This window comes from Cajanus cajan, chromosome 5 (genome assembly GCF_000230855.2).
Source record: "Cajanus cajan strain Asha chromosome 5, NIPB_CcT2T_4, whole genome shotgun sequence".
Classification (NCBI taxonomy): Eukaryota; Viridiplantae; Streptophyta; class Magnoliopsida; order Fabales; family Fabaceae; genus Cajanus; species Cajanus cajan.
The window spans coordinates 65757914-65778375 of NC_138521.1; the positions used below are offsets into that span (position 1 = coordinate 65757914).

Here is a 20462-nt window from a genome sequence, read left to right on the forward strand (position 1 = left end):
TTGAATATATACTGGGTATATAAAAAATATCATAATTATATTAAATCAAACAATTATTTTATATAATATCATATAAATAAAATTTATTACATGTAACTCTTTCTTGTAAGTATAGGAAAAAATCACCCATAAAAGTTTTACTAAAACATTTATTCTTTATATTTAAACTCGTATACTTTTTGTTAATATTTTGATAAACAATTGATGAGAGAATAAAATTCACAAAATATAAAATTTGAGACATGATGAAAAATTACTTAAGAGCAAAATTTGTCAAAAAAAAAATACAAAAATTCAATAACAAAAGTGTGATTAAATTTTCATCAAACGTATTACATCATTAATTCTATTCACAATATAGATATCACCGTTAGTGTTCTTTTAATATTTTGATAGGTAACCGACTAAAGAACAGAAATTATTAAAATATAAAAATTTGAAGATATAATTTATAAAAAAAAAACTTAGAGACAAAATTAAAGCACAAGTTCAAATATATATAAAATGCAATTAAACCTTCATTATCGACAAATAAAGGCAAACAAATAAAATACAATTATATGTAAAAAAAAAAAAAGAATTCCTTATTAAATTTACATTACATGAAAAAAAAAACACGATAAGCGGAAGAAAAAAAAAAGAGAAAATGGCGGGAAACCAGTTATTTTTATTTTAATTGTAAAAGGGGGAAAAAAGGAAAGGATATATGTATCGGTTACGCAGGCTGTTATCAAATCGTCGTGAAATTTCAAATTTGTGAGTCCATTTCAGTTCTGCAGGTGAAGAACAACCATGTATTCAAACTCAAGCCAGTTCGACGGCAACGCCGCCTTCTCCGGCGGCGGATTCATGCCTTCTCAGACTACTCAGAGCGCCGACCCTTCCTTCTTTCCCTCCAAGGTTCCTTCTCACTCTTTTCTTCTTCTTATTCTTCTTAATCGCAACCACATTCAACCTAAAATCACATCACTGTAACACTAATTAACCTCTAGGGTTTTTTACCTTCTTCTAATTGCAAGTGTTTTGAGAAAATAAGATGGAATCAATTTGTGGTTTTAGCCTCTATTTACTTATTTATTGTTGTTTTGTAGAATCGCGATGCTCAGGCCTTGCTTCCTCTGACAGTGAAGCAGATCCACGATGCGTTTCAGTCAAGTGACGATAAAACCAATTTGATTGTCGATGGTGTGGACGTTAACAATGTGTGTTCTCCTTAAACCTTAGTTTACGAATTTGGTTAGGGTTTTGTGGTTTTTTTTTCCTGTTCTAACGATTTGAGTTCAGGTTACTCTTGTAGGAAAAGTGTGCAACAAAGTTGGACGAATTACTGATGTTACTTTTGTGCTTGACGATGGTACTGGGAGGATTGAGTGTAATAAATGGTGATTGTTGTTGAATTTGTCTTATCTTGTCCACATTGTTAGTCTGGTTTAATTTTTCACTTTTGTTCCATTCAGTTTTGGCAGTGACGAGTTCTTGATTATGTGCAGGCTTCAGGAAGCTGCTGATACAAATGTTGCAGAGGGTATCTTGTATGTTACTAGTACTACTATATTGCATTTCCTGCTTAAATTTTGAGTCCTGTTTGGATAAGCTTCTGAATGAGTACTTGTAAGAGAAGAAAATAAAAAGGGAGAAGAATTAAGTTTATCTTGTAACTCTTTAAGTTAAAAAATTTATTTATAAGCTAATTTATACAAACTCTCTCAATTTTAACTTTTGTACAAGTTAATTTTAGCTTATAATTCCTCATTTTCTTTTCCTATAAATGTTTGCTGAGAAGTTTGTCCAAAGAGAACCTTAATATTATATTTCTTAATCAATTAAACTCTTATCTGCAAGTATTGAGAAGAATGGCATTAATCACATTTTCCTGTTTCTTCATCAGATTTTTCTTCTCAACAGTATATGTTTTTGCTTGGTTAATTGACTTAATTCAGAAAGGAAATAAAATGTTTTGAATTACATGTTACTGCTGAAATAGAATTTTTTCCATAAAAGGAAAAGATACAGAAATATGATCATTTTATTTTTTTTCCTGAGGGAAGGTACACTATACACACATAAGTGATCATTTTCTACAAGGTTGGTGTTGTTGCCACCTGTGTATTTTATTCTTTTTATCAGACAATTTATTTCACATAGTATGTGCTAGTATTTTTAATTTTTTTTTATCGATGTATGTACTAATATTCTAGTTTCATTATTAGGGACGGGATGTATGCGAGGCTCCATGGACATTTGAAAGGTTTTCAGGGTAAAAGGACCTTAAATGTTTTCTCTTTTAGGTATGATATATAGTTTACCTTTCACTTTTTATTTTAACAGTTCAATATTTTAAATTGTCTTGTATATGTATCATTATCACAACTATTACCAAAGCTTGGTATCCTATTGGCATAGTGATTAGTTGAATGGCAGGGAAAACCTATTATTTTGCTTACGATTCAATATTATACCTTGCCCCGTCGTGTTGTTTTCAGGCCAGTGACAGACTTTAATGAGATAGCCAACCATTTCATTGAGTGCATATACGTACATCTCTATAATACCAAGATACGGGTATAAGTTAAGAAATTGCAAATTTTATGTTTTAGTTTGACATGTATATATGTGGTTATGGATTTTAACAAGTCTGTACCATACGTGTGTGTATTCTATTTTTTCATGAGGTAACATCTTCAGGTTAGTGTCCCTAATCAGCAAAATGTAATGAATTCCACACCAATCACTCCCACGAAAGGTTATCAAACTCAAGCTGTTCCACCATCAAATCAGGTAAGACTGGGAATCATATTTTTCTGTGTTTGCTTCATTATTTATTCAATATCCTCACTGTTTGCTACTTTTTATTTGTAGTTCTCTGGTCAACAGATCAATGGTCAGAAGAGTGTTGAAGATATGGTCTTAGATGTTCTGCATTTTCCCGCAAACAGGTATTTTTTCTAATGTGATTTATTTAATATTAAATATTTAAATATTGCATAACCTATGCATTGTCTTTTGTAAAACTAGAATAAGGAATTTTCAAGCTGTTCAATTTGGAGAAAGGTTTAAAACAGTTTCTCTTTTTTATTATTAATCTACATTTTGAAAATGCATGTTAAGGAATGGTTTGTCTCTACTTTCCAGTGATTATACACAACACAGGTTGGTAAACCGCCGTCTTAAGCCGACAATATGGATGAACAAGTTTCTTAGCATGATTTTTGTTGGTATCCATGATTTTCAACTAGTTTTGGATAATGTATTCTTATACATACTTTCTCCTATTATGACAAAATAGAAATCTAAGGATGTCAGATCTTCTAGGTTAGTAATCTATGTTTTGGAAACTGAATGGAGAGTTATTTGTGATCACAAATGCACCTACCAGACTCAAAAGGGAAGTTGTATCATACAACTATGTCTAGTTGTACTGACAGGAAAATATAAGAGTTGGAGTTGTTAAGAAGGATCTCATAGTGAATAATATATTTGAAGATTTTGTCTTTAACTGAGCCAAATGGTATTGTGTGATCTATGTAGCCAATTTCACTTTTGTAGGATATGACTTTTGTTGTTCAATACCAGACCGAGCTAGTTGCTTTGACTAGAAAATCAGTGAACTACTCTTAGTGACCAATCCAATTAAATTACAAAACTGACCTTGACAACAATTGCTGTAGAAATCGAAAGTTGGTAAAACCAGTAAAAATTGACCGAAGAACTACAAAAAAACTGTTTCATAGCATGTCGGTATGAATGCCTAATACACCATTATTGAATAGAATCTTCCCACAAGTCGACTGGAAAAACATTTGTGTACCTGTCTAAGGGCACACTCCTTTTCTTCTGGGTGAAAGGGGACCGAATAAGAGCTCCAACGATATCTCCAAGGGATGGGGGAGGTACCTGCAAAGGGTACTCCGACGCTCAAGTCAGTGTATGCACGAATATCTAGGGTAAAAATGAACAGTGACATACCTCGTTATGTGTGACCTATTTATAGTGCCTGACGTGGGCTTGAGCATTGTGGGCTTTTTCAGGTGTTTACTAAATTAGGTAATACGATGTTAATTACTTACTTACTAACTTAACCATGCGCTTACCTGCTAATCATAATTAATAACCGCTCTTCACCTATTGGTACGGTCTTTCGCCGATCCGATAGGTAAAGGAATGGGGCGCTATTATTAATTGGGTTGATCAACAGTTGTCTAACTATCCTGCCCTACGGGGGACTCTTCGGCTCGGTCTTATGCCGAGCCGTTAGTAACATTCGTCCCGGACGTTGGCTGGACCGATGTTTCCGACATCATGGCGTAGGTGTTTGACAGAACGGCACGTGTTGGTCAACGTGACCGATAGGGACCTTCCGGTACACAAGCCCCCCAGCCTTGAGGAGGGAAGCGACGCAAAGGGTTAATTGTTCCGATTGGGATACGATGAAAGATTCAGGAATGTGAGGGGTTATGATTAGAGTGCCTCTCTGATGCGTAGCTGACAAGCATTAATTTCTCTGGTGCATAACTGACAGACATTAATTACGCGTGAGGGGTTACAACTGCTGATGGGATGTCAAGGGTTGCCATCATTGTGCGTGGAATGGCGCATGCTAGGGTTCGCATTAAGTGTGGAACGCCAAAGGTTGTGTCAGTTGGGCTTAGGTGGAGCATACGAGGGGTTGCGTATTGAGGATCGTTGGATTAAATTGATCCAACGGTTTCCCAAGGCTGCGACGTTTGAATGTGTAACATGCAGGGTCTATAAATAGGCATGAGGAGGGGGCGCCACATACGTGCACAATCATTATCTCCGGATCCGAATTAGTAAATCAGCATTCGAGTGTTCGTCGAAGGAAGATCTGAAGTTTAGCATTCAGGTACGTAATGGCAAATTTAAATATTGTTCATGTCGACTCCTCCGGTGACGAAGGGGAATCGAGACGGAGAATATCTCCGGTCCGGGACGCTGTCTCAGCTTCGGCCTCTAATGGAGATCGCACCGAGTCCTTTTCTGGATCTGAGCAGGCCAAGAGGGTTAGTGGAAGTGGTTCCGCCTCGGCTATAGGTTCTGATGACCGTCCAAGTGGGGTGGGGGTTCATCAAGAAACTTTCCTCCCGTATCGACGCCTGGATTTTCATGGGTACACGGGGAAGTTGGTAGTGTGTACTCCCGGTATACGACCAAGAAATCACTTGTTAACTTCGTATCGGCAATGAAATTTTTAAACTTTCCCGAAGACGAGGAGCAGTCTGCTATCTTTTTCCAGCCATGCCGAGGTGATGGGGTTCCTAATCCGGATTTTGTTTATCTAGACCAGGGGTCGTCCAAATACCCGTTCTTTTATGTGTATGACTATATGTTTCGGGATTTGAAGATATCCCTCCCCTTTGATAATTATTTCTCGGGTATACTTCGTCTTCTGAACGTGGCGCCTTCTCAGGTCCATCCCAACACCTGGGCAGCAATGCAAGGATTTAGACGGTTGTGCTTAGCACTTGGCCTCCAACCTACTCCACATTTATTTTTATATTACTACTCCTCTCGGCCGACGAAGAAGGCGAAGTGGTTGTCATTGATTCGACACAGTGATTGCTTGCTTCAGCCATTCACCACTTCTTACAAAAAATTTAAAGTGGGTTTTATAAAGGTGATGATTCGACCCGAGACGGGGAATAAATACTTTTTTGACGATGAGGGGAAGTCGGTCTTTCCCCTGTATTGGACCCGAAGGCCAAGAAAGTACGATACCGTATCGAAATCCCGAATGTCGCCGGAGGAAAGGCAGAGCTTGGATATTTTGGAGAAATTGCCACGACCATTATCGTGTCGTCCCCTGGTCCGATTATTCGAATCGACCAACGTCACCGAGGAACTAATCGGTATAGTAACTCTTGTTTGTTTAAATTCCTGCGTTACCATTGATTTTGACTAATGATGTGCAGGTATTATGGCGAACTTTGACCATGACTTGAATATCCGCAATCTGATCGGGAGCCGAGTGGCAGGGGTCACAGGAAACAAGACCCCGACCGAGACTCGTGCAGGTGGGAATCAACCGGCTCCACGATAGGGCGGAGCGGGGCAACCCACCAATCCCAAGAAAGGGGGCAAGGGTTCCTCTCGGCGGCCCGAAAAAAGAAAGCCTACTGAAGGGAGGGCTGTGGAGGAGAGCCGCCAAGCCAAACAGCAGCGGCTAGCCAATCCCAATGCCCCGGAGAGCTTGGTTGGGCCAAACTTCTTGGCCAGTAACGTGAACGCGCAGGATTTCCTAAGCCAAGACTTGACTTCTGAGGCTGGGCAGGCAGTTCTGGGCCGGATGAGTTCGGCGCAAAAGTGGAACTTCTTCTGTGAGTTCCAAGTTCGGGCTGTGGCTTTGGCTCAAAGCATCGTCATGGAACCGAATGGGGAGGCTGATGGACTTCGCCGTCAACTAGCGGAGCAGGAGAAGTCGCTGCGAGAGACGCTGACGGCGTTGACCGATGCTCAGACGTCTAACGGCAAGTTCCAGGCCGAGGTTGACCGCCGAGGGCGTATGGTTGACGATCTCACCTTAAAGGTCCAGCGCTTGGAGACGTCTTTGAAGAATGAAACTGAGAAGGCTACCCTGCTTCAGAAGGAATTGGAGGCCGAGAAAATATCTTTTGGTTCCTTCAGGGAAAAGGCTCGCGACAAGCTCCTGTCCCAGCATGAGGCTGGCTTTGCCCAAGCTGCTCGGCAAGCTAGCTACTTTGGTGACTTCCCCCCTGACTTTCAACTGGATATGACGAAGGACTTCTTTCAGGGGAAGTTGGTGGACTTAAGCTCGATTCCGCCGGATCAAGAGGCCGATGCTGAGGCCCCAGAGTGGCCCGCCAGGCCGAATGAGGAGGAAACGACTTACGAGGAGCCCGCTGCCGAGGATGATGCGAACCAGGGAGAGCCTGAGGTCGTGTCTTGAGATTTTTATTTTGTAATGCTGGGCCGATAGCGCCCCCCCCCCTTGCATGTACTTCTAGGCCTATTAGGGCCTTTTGAATGAAATTTAAATTCTCGCAATTTTTGGGTAATTCTGTTAAATCCGTAACCGAAAGACTTCTCGCGAAGGAAGACGTAATTATTTATTTAAGCCACGTCCTTGGCCGAGAGACTTCTCGGGAGGGAAGACTTGTAATTAAATTTAAGCCACATCCTTGGCCGAGAGACTTCTCGGGAGGGAAGACTTGTAATTAAATTTAAGCCACATCCTTGGCCGAGAGACTTCTCGGGAGGGAAGACTTGTAATTAAATTTAAGCCACATCCTTGGCCGAGAGACTTCTCGGGAGGGAAGACTTGTAGAAATAAGTGGAGATAATTAAGTGGGAGATGTATTTTCATTGATAAGAAGGTGCCTCGTTAAAAACCTTGCTAATCAAAAACCTCTTTTCACATTTTTACAAGAGGGAAAAAGATCAGTCAAGGAAAAGAGTGCACCGCGATACAATTACATAGTTCGAGTATTACAAATTCGAATTTAACTGTAGTATGTCTTTAGGTGGGTAGAATTCCATGTTCTTGGAATAACCTTGCCGGACAGCTCCTCTAGCTTGTAGGCCCTATTGTGGAGTGCATGTCGTATCCGGAATGGTCCATCCCAATTGGCAGAGAGCTTTCCTTCAGAAGAGTTACGCCTGGCTGCCCCCGTTGCACGCCACACAAGGTCGCCCTCGTGAAAAGTTCTTGGCTTTAGATTGGAATTAAAGCGCCGAGTCATTCGCTGTTTGCATGCCTCGGCCACCACATGTGCCTTGTCCCGCACTTCCTCGAGGACATCGAGTTCGGCTCGGAGTGCGCGTCGTTAGATTCCTCCCGAAAGCTCTGTCGCCGGAAAGATGGTTCTCCAACCTCAACCGGGATCATCGCATCAGTGTCGTACGTGAGGCGGAAGGGTGTTTCTCTATTAGTGGATTGTGGTGTACACCGGTATGCCCAGAGAACCTCTGGCAATTCATCGGCCCACACTCCTTTTGCCGAGCCGAGTCTTCTTTTTAATTCAGTCAGGATAACCTTGTTGGCTGCTTCGGCTTGGCCGTTTGACTGAGGGTGCTCCACCGATGTAAATCTGTGCCGAATGCCAAGGTTTTCGAGGAATGAGTTGAACTTTTTGTCTGTAAATTGTAAGCCGTTATCGGAGATGATGGCATATGGGATGCCAAAATGCGTGATGATGTTCTTCCATACAAACTTTTGGACGTTAGCAGTGGAGATGCAGGCGAGCGGCTCGGCCTCAATCCACTTTGTGAAGTAATCTACTGCCACGAGGAGGAACTTAACCTGTCCCTTTGCCACAGGGAACGGGCCAAGTACGTCAATGCCCCATAAGGCAAACGGCCATGGAGAGCTGATGCTGTGCAGCTCGGCGGCGGAGGCATGGATGAGGTTTCCATGTCGCTGACATTGTATGCAACGTTTGACGAACTCAGCGCAATCCCCTTTCAGAGATGGCCAATAATAACCAGCTCGTGACACTTTTGCAGCTAGGGTACGGCCTCCGGAATGGGACCCACAGATACCTTCATGAACTTCCCGCATCACATAATCCGCCTGCGAGTTATCAATGCATTTGAGCAACGGAGTGGAGAATCCTCGCCTGTAGAGGTCGTTAGCCACTATGGAGTATCGAGCGGCCTGAGTGCGAAGCTTTTTGGCCTCCTTCGGATCGGTGGGCAACTCTTGTTGGAGGATATAGTTCCGAATAGGAGTCATCCAGTTCGGTGTGTCAGTATCGGCCGCCATGCACTCAATCGCCACACTTGGGGCAGGGGTTTCCAGGTGAATGGTTGTTCTCAGCTGTCCTGGTTTTCGACTACTAGCAAGCCGAGCCAACTGATCGGCTCGTTCGTTGGTGCTCCTGGGAACGTGTCGGATTTGTACGTCAGTGAACTCCTCTTTGAGCTTCTGGAAGAGGTGGTAATATTGCAACAAATTAGCGTCCTTAATTTGAAAATTGCCGTTGACCTGTTCGGCCACGATCTTTGAATCGGTACAGCATACGACCCTTGTCACACCCATCTCGGCTGCTAGTCTCATACCGGCCAGCAGTGCTTCGTACTCGGCTTGGTTATTAGATGCCCGAAAACCGAACCGGAGTGACTGTTCGACCGTGATGCCCGAAGGCCTGGCTAGAATTATTCCCGCTCCGCTTCCCTGCGCACTGGATGAGCCGTCGACATGCATTGTCCACGGCTCGTCGTGAAAACTACCTACTGGGGTAAGCTCATTGACGAAGTCGGCCAAATGCTGTGATTTGATGGGTCCTCTCGGCTCGAACGATATGTCAAACTCTGAGAGTTCGACCGACCAGGCAATCATCCTGCCAGCGATTTCCGGTTTACGAAGAACTTTCGCAATCGGGCAGTCGGTTCGGATAACCACCCTATGACTCTGGAAGTATTGCCTGAGCCTGCGAGCCGTGTAGACGAGCGCTAGAGCTACCTTTTCAATTAACTGGTAACGCTTCTCGGCTTCTTGCAATGTTCGACTGGTGAAGTATATCGGCCTTTGATCCCTCTGTTCCTGTATTAAGACAGCGCTGACCGAATGTCCTGACACGGCAAGGTAAATGACCATGTCGGAGCCGGCAGTAGGTTTGGACAGTATGGGAGGTGAACTAAGGCGATGCTTAAACTGTTGGAACGCTTCTTCACATTCATGAGTCCATGTAAATTGCTTTGCTTTCTTCAGCAGGGCGAGGATAGGTTGAGATATCTCGGCAAGCCGGGGAAGGAACCGTGAAAGCGAAGTTAGCCGCCCTGCCAACTTTTGTACATCTTTGAGAGTGGTGGGGCTCTTCATCTCCAGTATGGCTTGGCATTTGTCTGGGTTTGTCTCGATGCCCCGGTAGACAACATGAATCCCAAGAATTTTCCACCTGATACACCGAACACACATTTTTTTGGGGTTCAGCCTCATTTGGTGTTGTCTGAGCGCTTGGAATACCTCGGCCAGGTGGCGTACATGGGCAGAAACTTCATCAGATTTGACGACCATGTCATCAACATACACTTCGAGGCACTGACCAATCTGACTCTGGAAAATTTTATTCATCAGGCGCTGGTACGTGGCACCGGCGTTCTTCAGACCGAACGGCATTACACGGTAGCAATAGTTGGCTGTCTCGGTGATGAATGTTGTTTTGTCTTCATCGTGAGGGTGCATGCGAATTTGGTTATACCCCGAATACGCGTCTAAGAAGGATAGGAAACGGTGGCCAGACGCCCCATCTACGAGACGATCAATATTGGGCAACGGGTAGGCGTCTTTCGGGCAAGCTTTATTTAAGTTCGTGTAATCGGTACACATACGCCATTTCCCGTTCGGCTTTCGGACCATGACCACATTAGCCAACCACGTCGTGTAGTGGATCTCCCGTATAAACTGTGCTTCTAATAATTTGGCTACCTCAGCATCGATTGCCGCCTTCTTCTCCTCTCCAGTCTTCCGACGTCGCTGGGCGATCGGCCTTGCCTCCCTACTAATTGAGAGCTTATGGCACAAAAACTCTGGATCGATACCCGGCATATCGGAGGGGTGCCATGCAAATAGATCTCGGTTATCAAGTATTACCTGTCCGATGGCTGCTTTCTCTTGTTCCGTCAGAACAGTTCCCAAATAAGTCAGTTGGGTATCAAGGGTTCCAACTTGGAGTGGTTGCCTTTCTTCAATAGGCTCGACCCTTTCGTCATGCCCGATTCGGGGGTCGAGGTCTATGGAGGACTGTTGGGTTACCGAGTGGACTTTCTGTGGCTCTTTGATCGTTTCGTCTTGCACTTTCGGTAGCCGCAAGCTGGCAAAGTAGCACTCGCGTGCGGTTTTTTGATCGGCGTGTACCGTGATAACCCGTCCTGACTGTGCCGGAAACTTCATAGCTAAATGAGGAGTAGACACAATTGCTCCGAGTCGATTCAGGGATGGCCGACCGAGCAGAATGTTATAGGAGGTGCTCGCATGAACAACCACGTATTTAACCGAGATGTCTCGGTATTCCGCCCCTTCGAACCCAAATCGTGTTGATAACTTGATATATCCTTTTGTTTTGACTCGTTCACCAGAGAATCCCACCAAAGGTTCATCGTAAGGGACCAGTTCGGACTCTGGAATTCCCAGCTGCTTGAACGTGTTCCAATATAGTATGTCCGCTGAACTTCCTTGGTCAACCAATGTCTTACGGACGATGCAATTGTGAATTTCAACGCTGATCACCATCGGATCGTCCTGATATGGGTCGATTCCCTTGAAGTCGGCCTCGGTGAAGGTAATGGTTGGCAGACGGCAACGATTTGTTTCCATGGCATGCACATGTCGGACAGCTCGCAGGTGTCTTCGTTGTGCCGACGAAGATGAGCCCCCGCCAGCAAAACCGCCAGCAATGGTGTTAATAACTCGCCGTGGCTGTGTGGCTTGCTGTTCTTCATGCCTATCCCGTGACCGACTGCGCTCTCTATACGAGCGCGTTTCTGCTCTGCGGTGTTCGGAATGGTCACGTCTCTGTGATTGTTCGCCGTGTCGGGGCCGGTCGGGACGGTTCACAAAACCTTGCAACTGTCCTTGCTTGATCAAATCTTCAATTTTGTCTTTCAAGACTGAACATTCGTCAGTTGAATGCCCACGATTGCGGTGAAATCTGCAGGATTTGGTTGTGTCGGCTCGGGGAGGGGTCGATGCTCTCTTTGGGATAGTCAGCACTTCTGAAGCCAATGCTTGTTCCAGTACTGCTGAACGGCTGGTGTTCAGTGGTGTGTACTGTGTATACTTCGGACCACGGGGTGGCCGCTCGCGGGGTACGAGTTCTTTTGGACGACCGCGAAAATTGTTTTCTATTGGCTTTTCTGTCTTGCTCACCACTTCTGCTCTGGCCTGGTTGCGAAACTCGGCTAGTTCTTCCATCTGCATATACTTGTCGGCCCTGCGCCGAAGGTCATCCATGTTTGCCGGTGGCTTTTTACAAATACTGTTGGCGAAGGGACCCGGCTTCAACGCGGTGGTTAGATGGTGTAAGGCGACGGCTGGGTTGAGGTCCCTGATCTTTAATGCCGCTTTGTTGAATCGGCTCATGAACGCCCGGAGAGACTCCTTTTTCTCCTGGCGGATGCTCACTAGTGATAGAGAAGTCAACTGGTGTGGTCGGCTTGTAGCGAACTGGATGGTAAACTGAGAGGCTAAGGTGCCGAATGAGTCGATCGAATTGGCCGGGAGTCGAGTGAACCAGCTCAACGCTCGTCCTTTTAGCGACGTCGGGAAAATTCGGCACAGGGCGGCGTCATCGGTGGTGCTTAATGTGACCTGAGTCAAGAACACGTCAACATGTTCATCTGGATCGGTGGTTCCGTCGTACTTGTCGAGAGACAAGGACTTCCAATTGTCAAGGAGGGCGGACTGCATGATATTGGGTGTAAAGGGATGTCGGTGTGATCCTGCCGGCATGGGCTGTATTGGTCGGCTGGCCGAGGCGTGGGCGGCAGGGGCAACAGAAGTATAAGGGACCGAGGTGTGCTGGCCATGCGAATGGAACGACCCTTGAGTGTGGGTTGTCTCGGAGGGCTTCCATGTAGGATCGTGGTATTGGTTCTTGAGGGTGGCATTTTCCGCCCGTAGCGCAGCCATTTCGGCCGCATCTCTCTCCCGCTGTTGCTTCATAGCGGCCATCTCCTCTTTCATCTGTCGCATCATACTGTTCAAGTTTGTCTCTTCCGTGGTCTCGGCTCCTGACTGATGCTCGTCCTCGGACTGGTGTTCTTCAACGTTATTCTTTCTCGTCTTCACCATTCTTTCAATAATAATCTCGGAATAGCTCTCGGTTCGGCCCCACGGTGGGCGCCAAAATGTACCTGTCTAAGGGCACACTCCTTTTCTTCTGGGTGAAAGGGGACCGAATAAGAGCTCCAACGATATCTCCAAGGGATGGGGGAGGTACCTGCAAAGGGTACTCCGACGCTCAAGTCAGTGTATGCACGAATATCTAGGGTAAAAATGAACAGTGACATACCTCGTTATGTGTGACTTATTTATAGTGCCTGACGTGGGCCTGAGCATTGTGGGCTTTTTCAGGTGTTTACTAAATTAGGTAATACGATGTTAATTACTTACTTACTAACTTAACCATGCGCTTACCTGCTAATCATAATTAATAACCGCTCTTCACCTATCGGTACGGTCTTTCGCCGATCCGATAGGTAAAGGAATGGGGCGCTATTATTAATTGGGTTGATCAACAGTTGTCTAACTATCCTGCCCTACGGGGGACTCTTCGGCTCGGTCTTATGCCGAGCCGTTAGTAACATTCGTCCTGGACGTTGGCTGGACCGATGTTTCCGACATCATGGCGTAGGTGTCTGACAGAACGGCACGTGTTGGTCAACGTGACTGATAGGGACCTTCCGGTACAATTTGCAACGGCGTATTTTCTCATAATTAAAAACTGAATTGACTAATATTTAACATTTAACTTTATTACACATTCCAAGGTTAGTACAATTATACCATTGTAAAAAACCATCACACTAGCTTAGTTAGTTACAATAAAGTTTGCACTTGTTTTTTAATGCATGTGATGAATATTGTTTGGTATTCGCAACTTAACTGTCTGATATTGATATTTCAGGGCAAGAATTGAGGGAGTCCCTCGTGATCTTATAGCACAGAATCTGGGAATTTCTTTGGATAAGCTCATGTCCCTCTCTTCTCTCTTCGCTCTTTCTCTTTCTCACGTTATTTAAATTTTTTTGTTGACTCTGATTCTGAATCTGCAGGGTGGCTATTAAAAGTCTTATTGAAGAAGGTGTCATTTATGAAGCTATAGCTGATCATTATAAGTCAACCATCAATGGTTGATACCTGGACGACAACATCAATTTTGCCAGAGCCAGAGTATGCTCATCAAATTTGGGTAAATATATATGCTTTCTAGTGTTGTTACATAAGCAAAACAGAAGTTCTGCTTGATTTTGGTCAACTTGTTTTTCTTTCCCATGATAATTATATCAATACTATTAATATAGGTGATACATTTTTTTTTTTGTGTGTACACATTCTGTTAACTGTTTTGTTTCTTGGCTTCCAAAACTCTTTCTTTCCCATATTTTTTATTTAGTTTTATTTTTCTTCTATTTTTCCGTATATTTATTTTTCAAATTTCTCGTATCTCTCTAAATTACTCGAAATTGTTCACACATTCTAATTGTAAATCATACACACATATTTAACTTTAATTATTTTTATCATTTATTTTATTTTTAAAAATACACGAGACACGGTGTGTTTTTTACACTAGTTATATATAGAGTATGAGCTGGTATAAGGATTAAAGATACTTTAGAAGAGGAGCTAACGGGCTTCATTGCAAAATGGCAATGTTTTTGTCAACAGTATATGGGTCAAGGATTGGGCCCTTCTTTACACTATATTTCAAATAAACTTGTTGGCCAATGAGAAGTGATACTTGGACATCAATTTTGTACAATGTTATTTTGTATCTATTTTTCTTCATCGCAATATTTTTTGTTTATTAATGGAGGGATAAACATTAAAAAAATGTCATACAAATGATTGTATGTGTATGAATAAAAAAGTCATGCCTGGGGTCATTTACATTTGAGAGGAACTTTGAATTTGTTTCATAAATATACTTTTATTTTGATGTGTACTAGAGTAAGCACCGAACGCTAATGTTAACATATTTTATACTAACTAATTTAGCTTTTATTTTTTATAAATAAATTAAATTATTGGAGTTAATCTCTTGTTAGATTTTTTTGGTACATAATTATTTACATTTGTTAGATTTATATAATTAAAATGTTGTATATAAACATTTGACAACATTTTAATTAAATGTTGTTATACAAATAATTGATGCAAAGAAGTCCTAATAAATCCAACAAAAGATTAACTTAAAAAGTATTTAATTGATTAAAATTAACAAAATAACTAATTAAAATGAAATATGTTAAAGATAGTGTAGTTATAAATTTATTTAGTATTTATCACTGAAAATATTTGTATAAAACAAATTAATCTTGTAATAATTTGTGTAAATAAATATTGAAATATTAATCAATCGAGCAAAAAATTAATTCAAATGATTTAAATAATTAATTTGTGCTAAAAATTCATTAATTGATTACAATAAACCATAATAATATTAATATACTTAGGCTTGAGTATGATTTTAGTTTTCATGAAATGTGTAAGTTCTTATTTTGGTTTCTATAATTTTGTTTTTGTTTTTCTTCCTACTAAAATTTAAAACTTTGTTTTTAATTCCTACTATTATGTGATTCTATTTTACAATTTGTTTGTTTAATAGAAAGTTAAATGACTATCCTAAGTGATATTTACAATTGTTTGTGATATTCTGTTAAAATATTACTTCTAATTTTTTTTTATAGATCTTTAAACTAAATATTATTTATATACATTAAAATAATCACTAGGAACCAAAAATAAAAGTTTTAGATTTTAGAAGAATGAAAATTAAAGAAAAATATTTTTTAGGAACTAAAACCAATTTTTGATTATTTTATAGTGAGTGGAGTAAGTTTAGATAAGCTTTTTTCTTGGGGTAAGTAGATTCCTCTTTATATATATATATATATATATATATATATATATATAAAATAAATTGTATAATTCGTTTATGTTAATAGATTAGATTTAGTGCTAGTCTTTAAATTTGTATGGTATAAACGGATCTTCTCTATATATTAATCATAGCCCTTAGTTATCTATTTTGTGTTTATGAGATATATTTACATAATTTTGTTTGCTACCATTATACATTTGTTAACATGAAATCTCGTCATTCTTTAGATTATGAATGGAGCAGTTAAGCAATGGAATTATTTGAGAAATGTTATGTATGAATAATTGATGAAACTTCTATACCTTTCTTTTTTCAAATAAAAAAATGAATGAAAGAAAAAAAGAGAGAAGAAAAACGGAGCAAAGAACATTGTCTTACATATTATTATTTAAACCAGTTATGGGATAACACCCAAGGTTACATTGATGTTTTGAACGATTATGTCATAGATTGTTTAATACTACTTGACAATCATTTGTGAATCTCTTTCCTTGTTATATTTCACCTAACATGATTTTCTCACATGATTAAGAGATATTGGTTTGACACTAATTTTTGAAAAAATTGACAGAAATCGGTTATAGTATGTTTGGATGAGAAATTTTACAAATTCAAGGAATTTTAAATTCTTGGTATTTGAATTATTTTAATTTTAATTTCTATTATTTTTGAAATATTTTGTTTGGATGAGTCAATTCAAATTTCTTAAATTTTAAATTGTTAGGTTGAATATGATAATTTTATTCCATTATAATAAAAATTGATTTTAAAAATATATTTATATGTTAAGATTTTGAAATTAAATTTTATAAAAATAAATATTAATCCATTTTTAAATATTTAATAATTTTAAAAATTAATATTAGATAATATTTAATAATTTTAAAAATTAATATTAGATAATGTTTAACAATTTTAAAAATATTTTTGAATATCCAATAATTAAAAGAATGAAGAGATAAGATAAAATATATAGGTGAAATAAGAAAAATAAATGAGGAATTTCAAATTCTCCCATTTATAGGAGAATTTAAAATTCTATTATTTTAAGAAATTTCACAAATGCTTGGATTTCAAATTCTTTGTAAATTCTTCATCCAAACAAAATATTTCACCTCAAGAAATTTGAAAATTTTTAAATAAATGAATTACCCTATATAAATTTTTCATCCAAACACACTATTAAGGAGTTTAGACATGTACAAAGGTTACTCTAAACACTAAGGAGAGTATATTGTATGATTTTGTCTGATGAAAAGGGAGACCAAGGTATTCATGGGAGTTGTTATAAGATCTCATAATGAATACTAATATCTTTGAAGATTCTGTCTTTAACCGAGTCGATTAGTTTTAGGTAATCGATGTAGCCGATTTTATTTAGTTAGATATGACTTTTGTTGTTGAAAACTATACCGGGCTAGTTAGAGGGGAAAATCATTGGACCAGTAGCGTCCAATCCAAATAAATTGCTAAATTGGCCTTGAGAACAATTACTTGTAAAAATCAAAATCTGGTAAAACAAGTAAAAATTGAAAGGAAAAAAAAAAAAAAAAAAAACCTGATGCATAGCATGTAGGTAAAAATGCTTAACATGAATTTCTCGTGCCATACAAATTTTGTCGACTCGAATTCCGACTCTGCATGTTGACCATTAAAAATCTTATTGAAGTTGTCATTTATGAAACTATTGCTTATGACCACATCAATTCTGCCTGAGTATGTTCACAGTAATTACGATGCATCGTAGTGTTACATTATATGCATAAGCCTGCTATATTTTTATCAAACTTATATTTCTTCTTCATTATAACTGTATCAAGCATATGAACTGATCCATATAGATGCTATAGTGTACTGTGAGGAGAGGAGCTACCGGGCTTTACTGCAAAACGGTAATGTTTTTTATTAGGAGCCGTATATGGGCCGAGTATTGGACCCGTCATGACACAACTTCTGTCTATTATCAAATTGGTGACAATTTCAGTGTGGGAGCTAAATTTGGAAGCATGCACACTGGTATGAAAAAGATATAAATACTTGGTGTCATTTGCACTTGAGAGATGTAACTTGCAACACGTTTCATAAATAAATTTTATTTTGAAGTGTACAAGAGTAAACACAGGACACTGGTTCTACGTGGAACGATATTTGTTATTTTTCAAATAAAGTAATAAAGTCCAATAATAGGACATATAATATTAAGCTAAGAATCGATAGTGAGTTAGAAACAACAGAACTTTGAAAGGGAATCATTATTATAGAAGGATATACATAGAAAGTGCAAGAGGTTGATGACAATGGCACTAACATCACGTATAATTCACTCTAAGCACAACTTCCACCGCCCTCTTGGTGTTGTGCCTGAAATGGCACGTGGAAACAGAGCACTTGTTGTGAAGTCACGTGCTGTTGTGATGGATCATTTTTACACTGAGTAGATCTCCCAAAACGCCACGTGCATGCAATCTCATTTTATATGTTTGGCCCTCACATGGAAGCACCGTTTTCACTCTCTTTAATTATTACATAGATTATAGTATGAAAAGAAAGAATCTAAATTTATGTACTCAGGCAGAATCCGAGTATACGCACTAAATAGATAGTCTGTTAGTATATATATGACAAATTCTAGAATGAAATTAGAAAATATTTTTTTGGCTTAAAGAAATGCTAACAACTATCTTGATACACTTGTGACTCTTATTTTGTAATAGAATCACACATAATCAACGATACGTATTATGAACCCTTAGTTGGACCCACATAAATGTCTCAAATCATGTAGGATCAGACACAGACCTTTCTCGAAACCGAGAATGTAAGAAGAATAATGTAACACAACTAAAATAAAAGAGAACCGGAAACTAGAAACCAAAGGGATGATCATGATGTAATAATATAATAATAATAATAAAATACAAATTAAGATATGGTAGCGAACGTGAGGAATGATTCGTTTCTCTGACCCCAAACTACACTCTGCTATGGCTTTCTACAACAAAGTTTGACTGTTTTGGCAAAGTAGTTTTCGGACTTGAATTAAAGAAAATGGCTTTTAGTGGTGGATGATTTTTTAATGCCACAATTATTAGTTTAAGTTTTAAACTAATCCTTTTTCTTTTAACTGCAGAATTGAAGGGAATCAAGCTCCCACTCCCGCCGAACTCTCTGCCAATCTCGAACACCCTTTACTTTTTCTTTATTCCTCACAAATAACTTGAGCATAATGTAACCTTTTGTGTTTGTTTTTTAGGCTTTTTTCCTTTCTGCATTCTGATTGCTTAATGTAAAAGCATTTTTAACTCTTATCCGTGTTTTGAGGACTTGCCTGCTGTCTGCTGCACACATTTATAGTAAATTCAATTGTTTTCCACTACCTAATCTCTATTAAAATGTTCATCGCTATCTCTTTTGTCTCTTTCTTCTCACATGTGCAATGTGAACGTGACCTTTGCTTGGCTTGCAATCTGAATGGGTGATTGGTGCTGTGGTTGAGTCACTATATGACACATTTTTTTTTAACGATTGAGACAAGTGTCCGCATGCTCCGGGGTCAAAGTGTCCTTTCGGGAGCGAGCCACCATATTTCTTGCCTAATCCTGCTTCACTTATTCTATAATTGAGATAAATCTCTATCATTTTATACACCATTATTTTAATACTTCCATTTAAAAAGGATGTGATTATATTCAACACTGCTATCTTAATCTCAATTTTCATTACTCATCCCTTGGCCTTGTCCAAGTGATATCTATGTCATCTTTAAATGCATATCAAGTTAGCAACATATAACTCTGCTGAATGGTGATTTGCTTGAATAATTTTTTTAGTTAATTCAGTCGCACATATCAAGTCTTATAATGAATGTTAATTAAATTAGTTTTAATTTGTGTTTTCATAAATTATTTAAGTAACACAATTTAAATTAATAAATTTATCGACTATCATAATTTAAAATAATAAATTTATCGACAGGATAATTATTTTAATAAAATTGTATAAAATAATATATTTATTGTTATTTTTAATTTATGAATAAAAATTTCAAACTACAATCATTATGAAATAAAAGAATATTTTTTTATTATATTATAGTGATATTTTAGTTTTTAACATAAATTCTTACAAATAAAATTAAAATTAACCTTTAGATCAAGGATAGTGTGTCACCTTAATGATGTGGTTGAAGTAATACTTGCAAGATTTTAAAATTAAATTTGTTATAGTCTTTATAATTTTAATGAATTAAAAATAAAAAAATATTAAGCAAATTTTTTTTATCTTAATAGTGTTTATAAGTTTCAAATTTCAGACAATAGATAAAATTTGAATTTTATTAAAAATTGTAACCTCTTTTTTCTCTCAAGAGATTTTTATTTTTAACGCATTTTTAAAAAACTTAGATTTTCAAGCAAGTGACAGTGATAACAAAGAAAATACTAAGAAATAACAAAGAAAAATTGTGAACCAAATAAAGAGGTTTCAACACCATCATAGAGACTAAGTAAATGAAGTAAGAAAAAAAAGAACAACTTATTAGAAAATATGAATTGTATTATGAATCTGGGTATGTTTTTCAAATTTCTCATAAAAGTTATAGAGGATGATAGTAGTGAGAAATGTGTTATCTAAAATCCCTAGAGTGTAATCTTCTTAAATGATGAATATTGTGAAATTACACGTGATCATAAAATTTACTTATATTTAGCATCAAAGCAAGGTTAAAGATAATATATTTTTGTATTGGGTATCTTGAAAAGTCCAAAGATTACAAATTCTATTGTCTTAATCATAGTACAAGAATAATTGAATCCAGTAATGTTAGGTTTATTGAAAATGGCTAGATTAGTGGGAGTGAGAAATCACAAATAGTGGATA

General features: G+C 38.8%; 1 protein-coding gene across 1 annotated transcript; it reads left to right on the top strand.

Moving 5' to 3' along the window:
* Nucleotides 1-710: 710 nt before the first annotated feature.
* On the top strand, nucleotides 711-14027 carry LOC109809317 (replication protein A 32 kDa subunit A). Its single transcript, XM_020372582.3, has 10 exons — nucleotides 711-900; nucleotides 1092-1202; nucleotides 1285-1382; nucleotides 1491-1532; nucleotides 2211-2288; nucleotides 2484-2562; nucleotides 2686-2778; nucleotides 2860-2936; nucleotides 13605-13673; nucleotides 13753-14027. The coding sequence occupies exons 1-10, from the start codon at nucleotides 793-795 to the stop codon at nucleotides 13832-13834; spliced, it is 837 nt and encodes a 278-aa protein (XP_020228171.1). The 5' UTR covers nucleotides 711-792; the 3' UTR covers nucleotides 13835-14027.
* Nucleotides 14028-20462: the final 6435 nt, after the last annotated feature.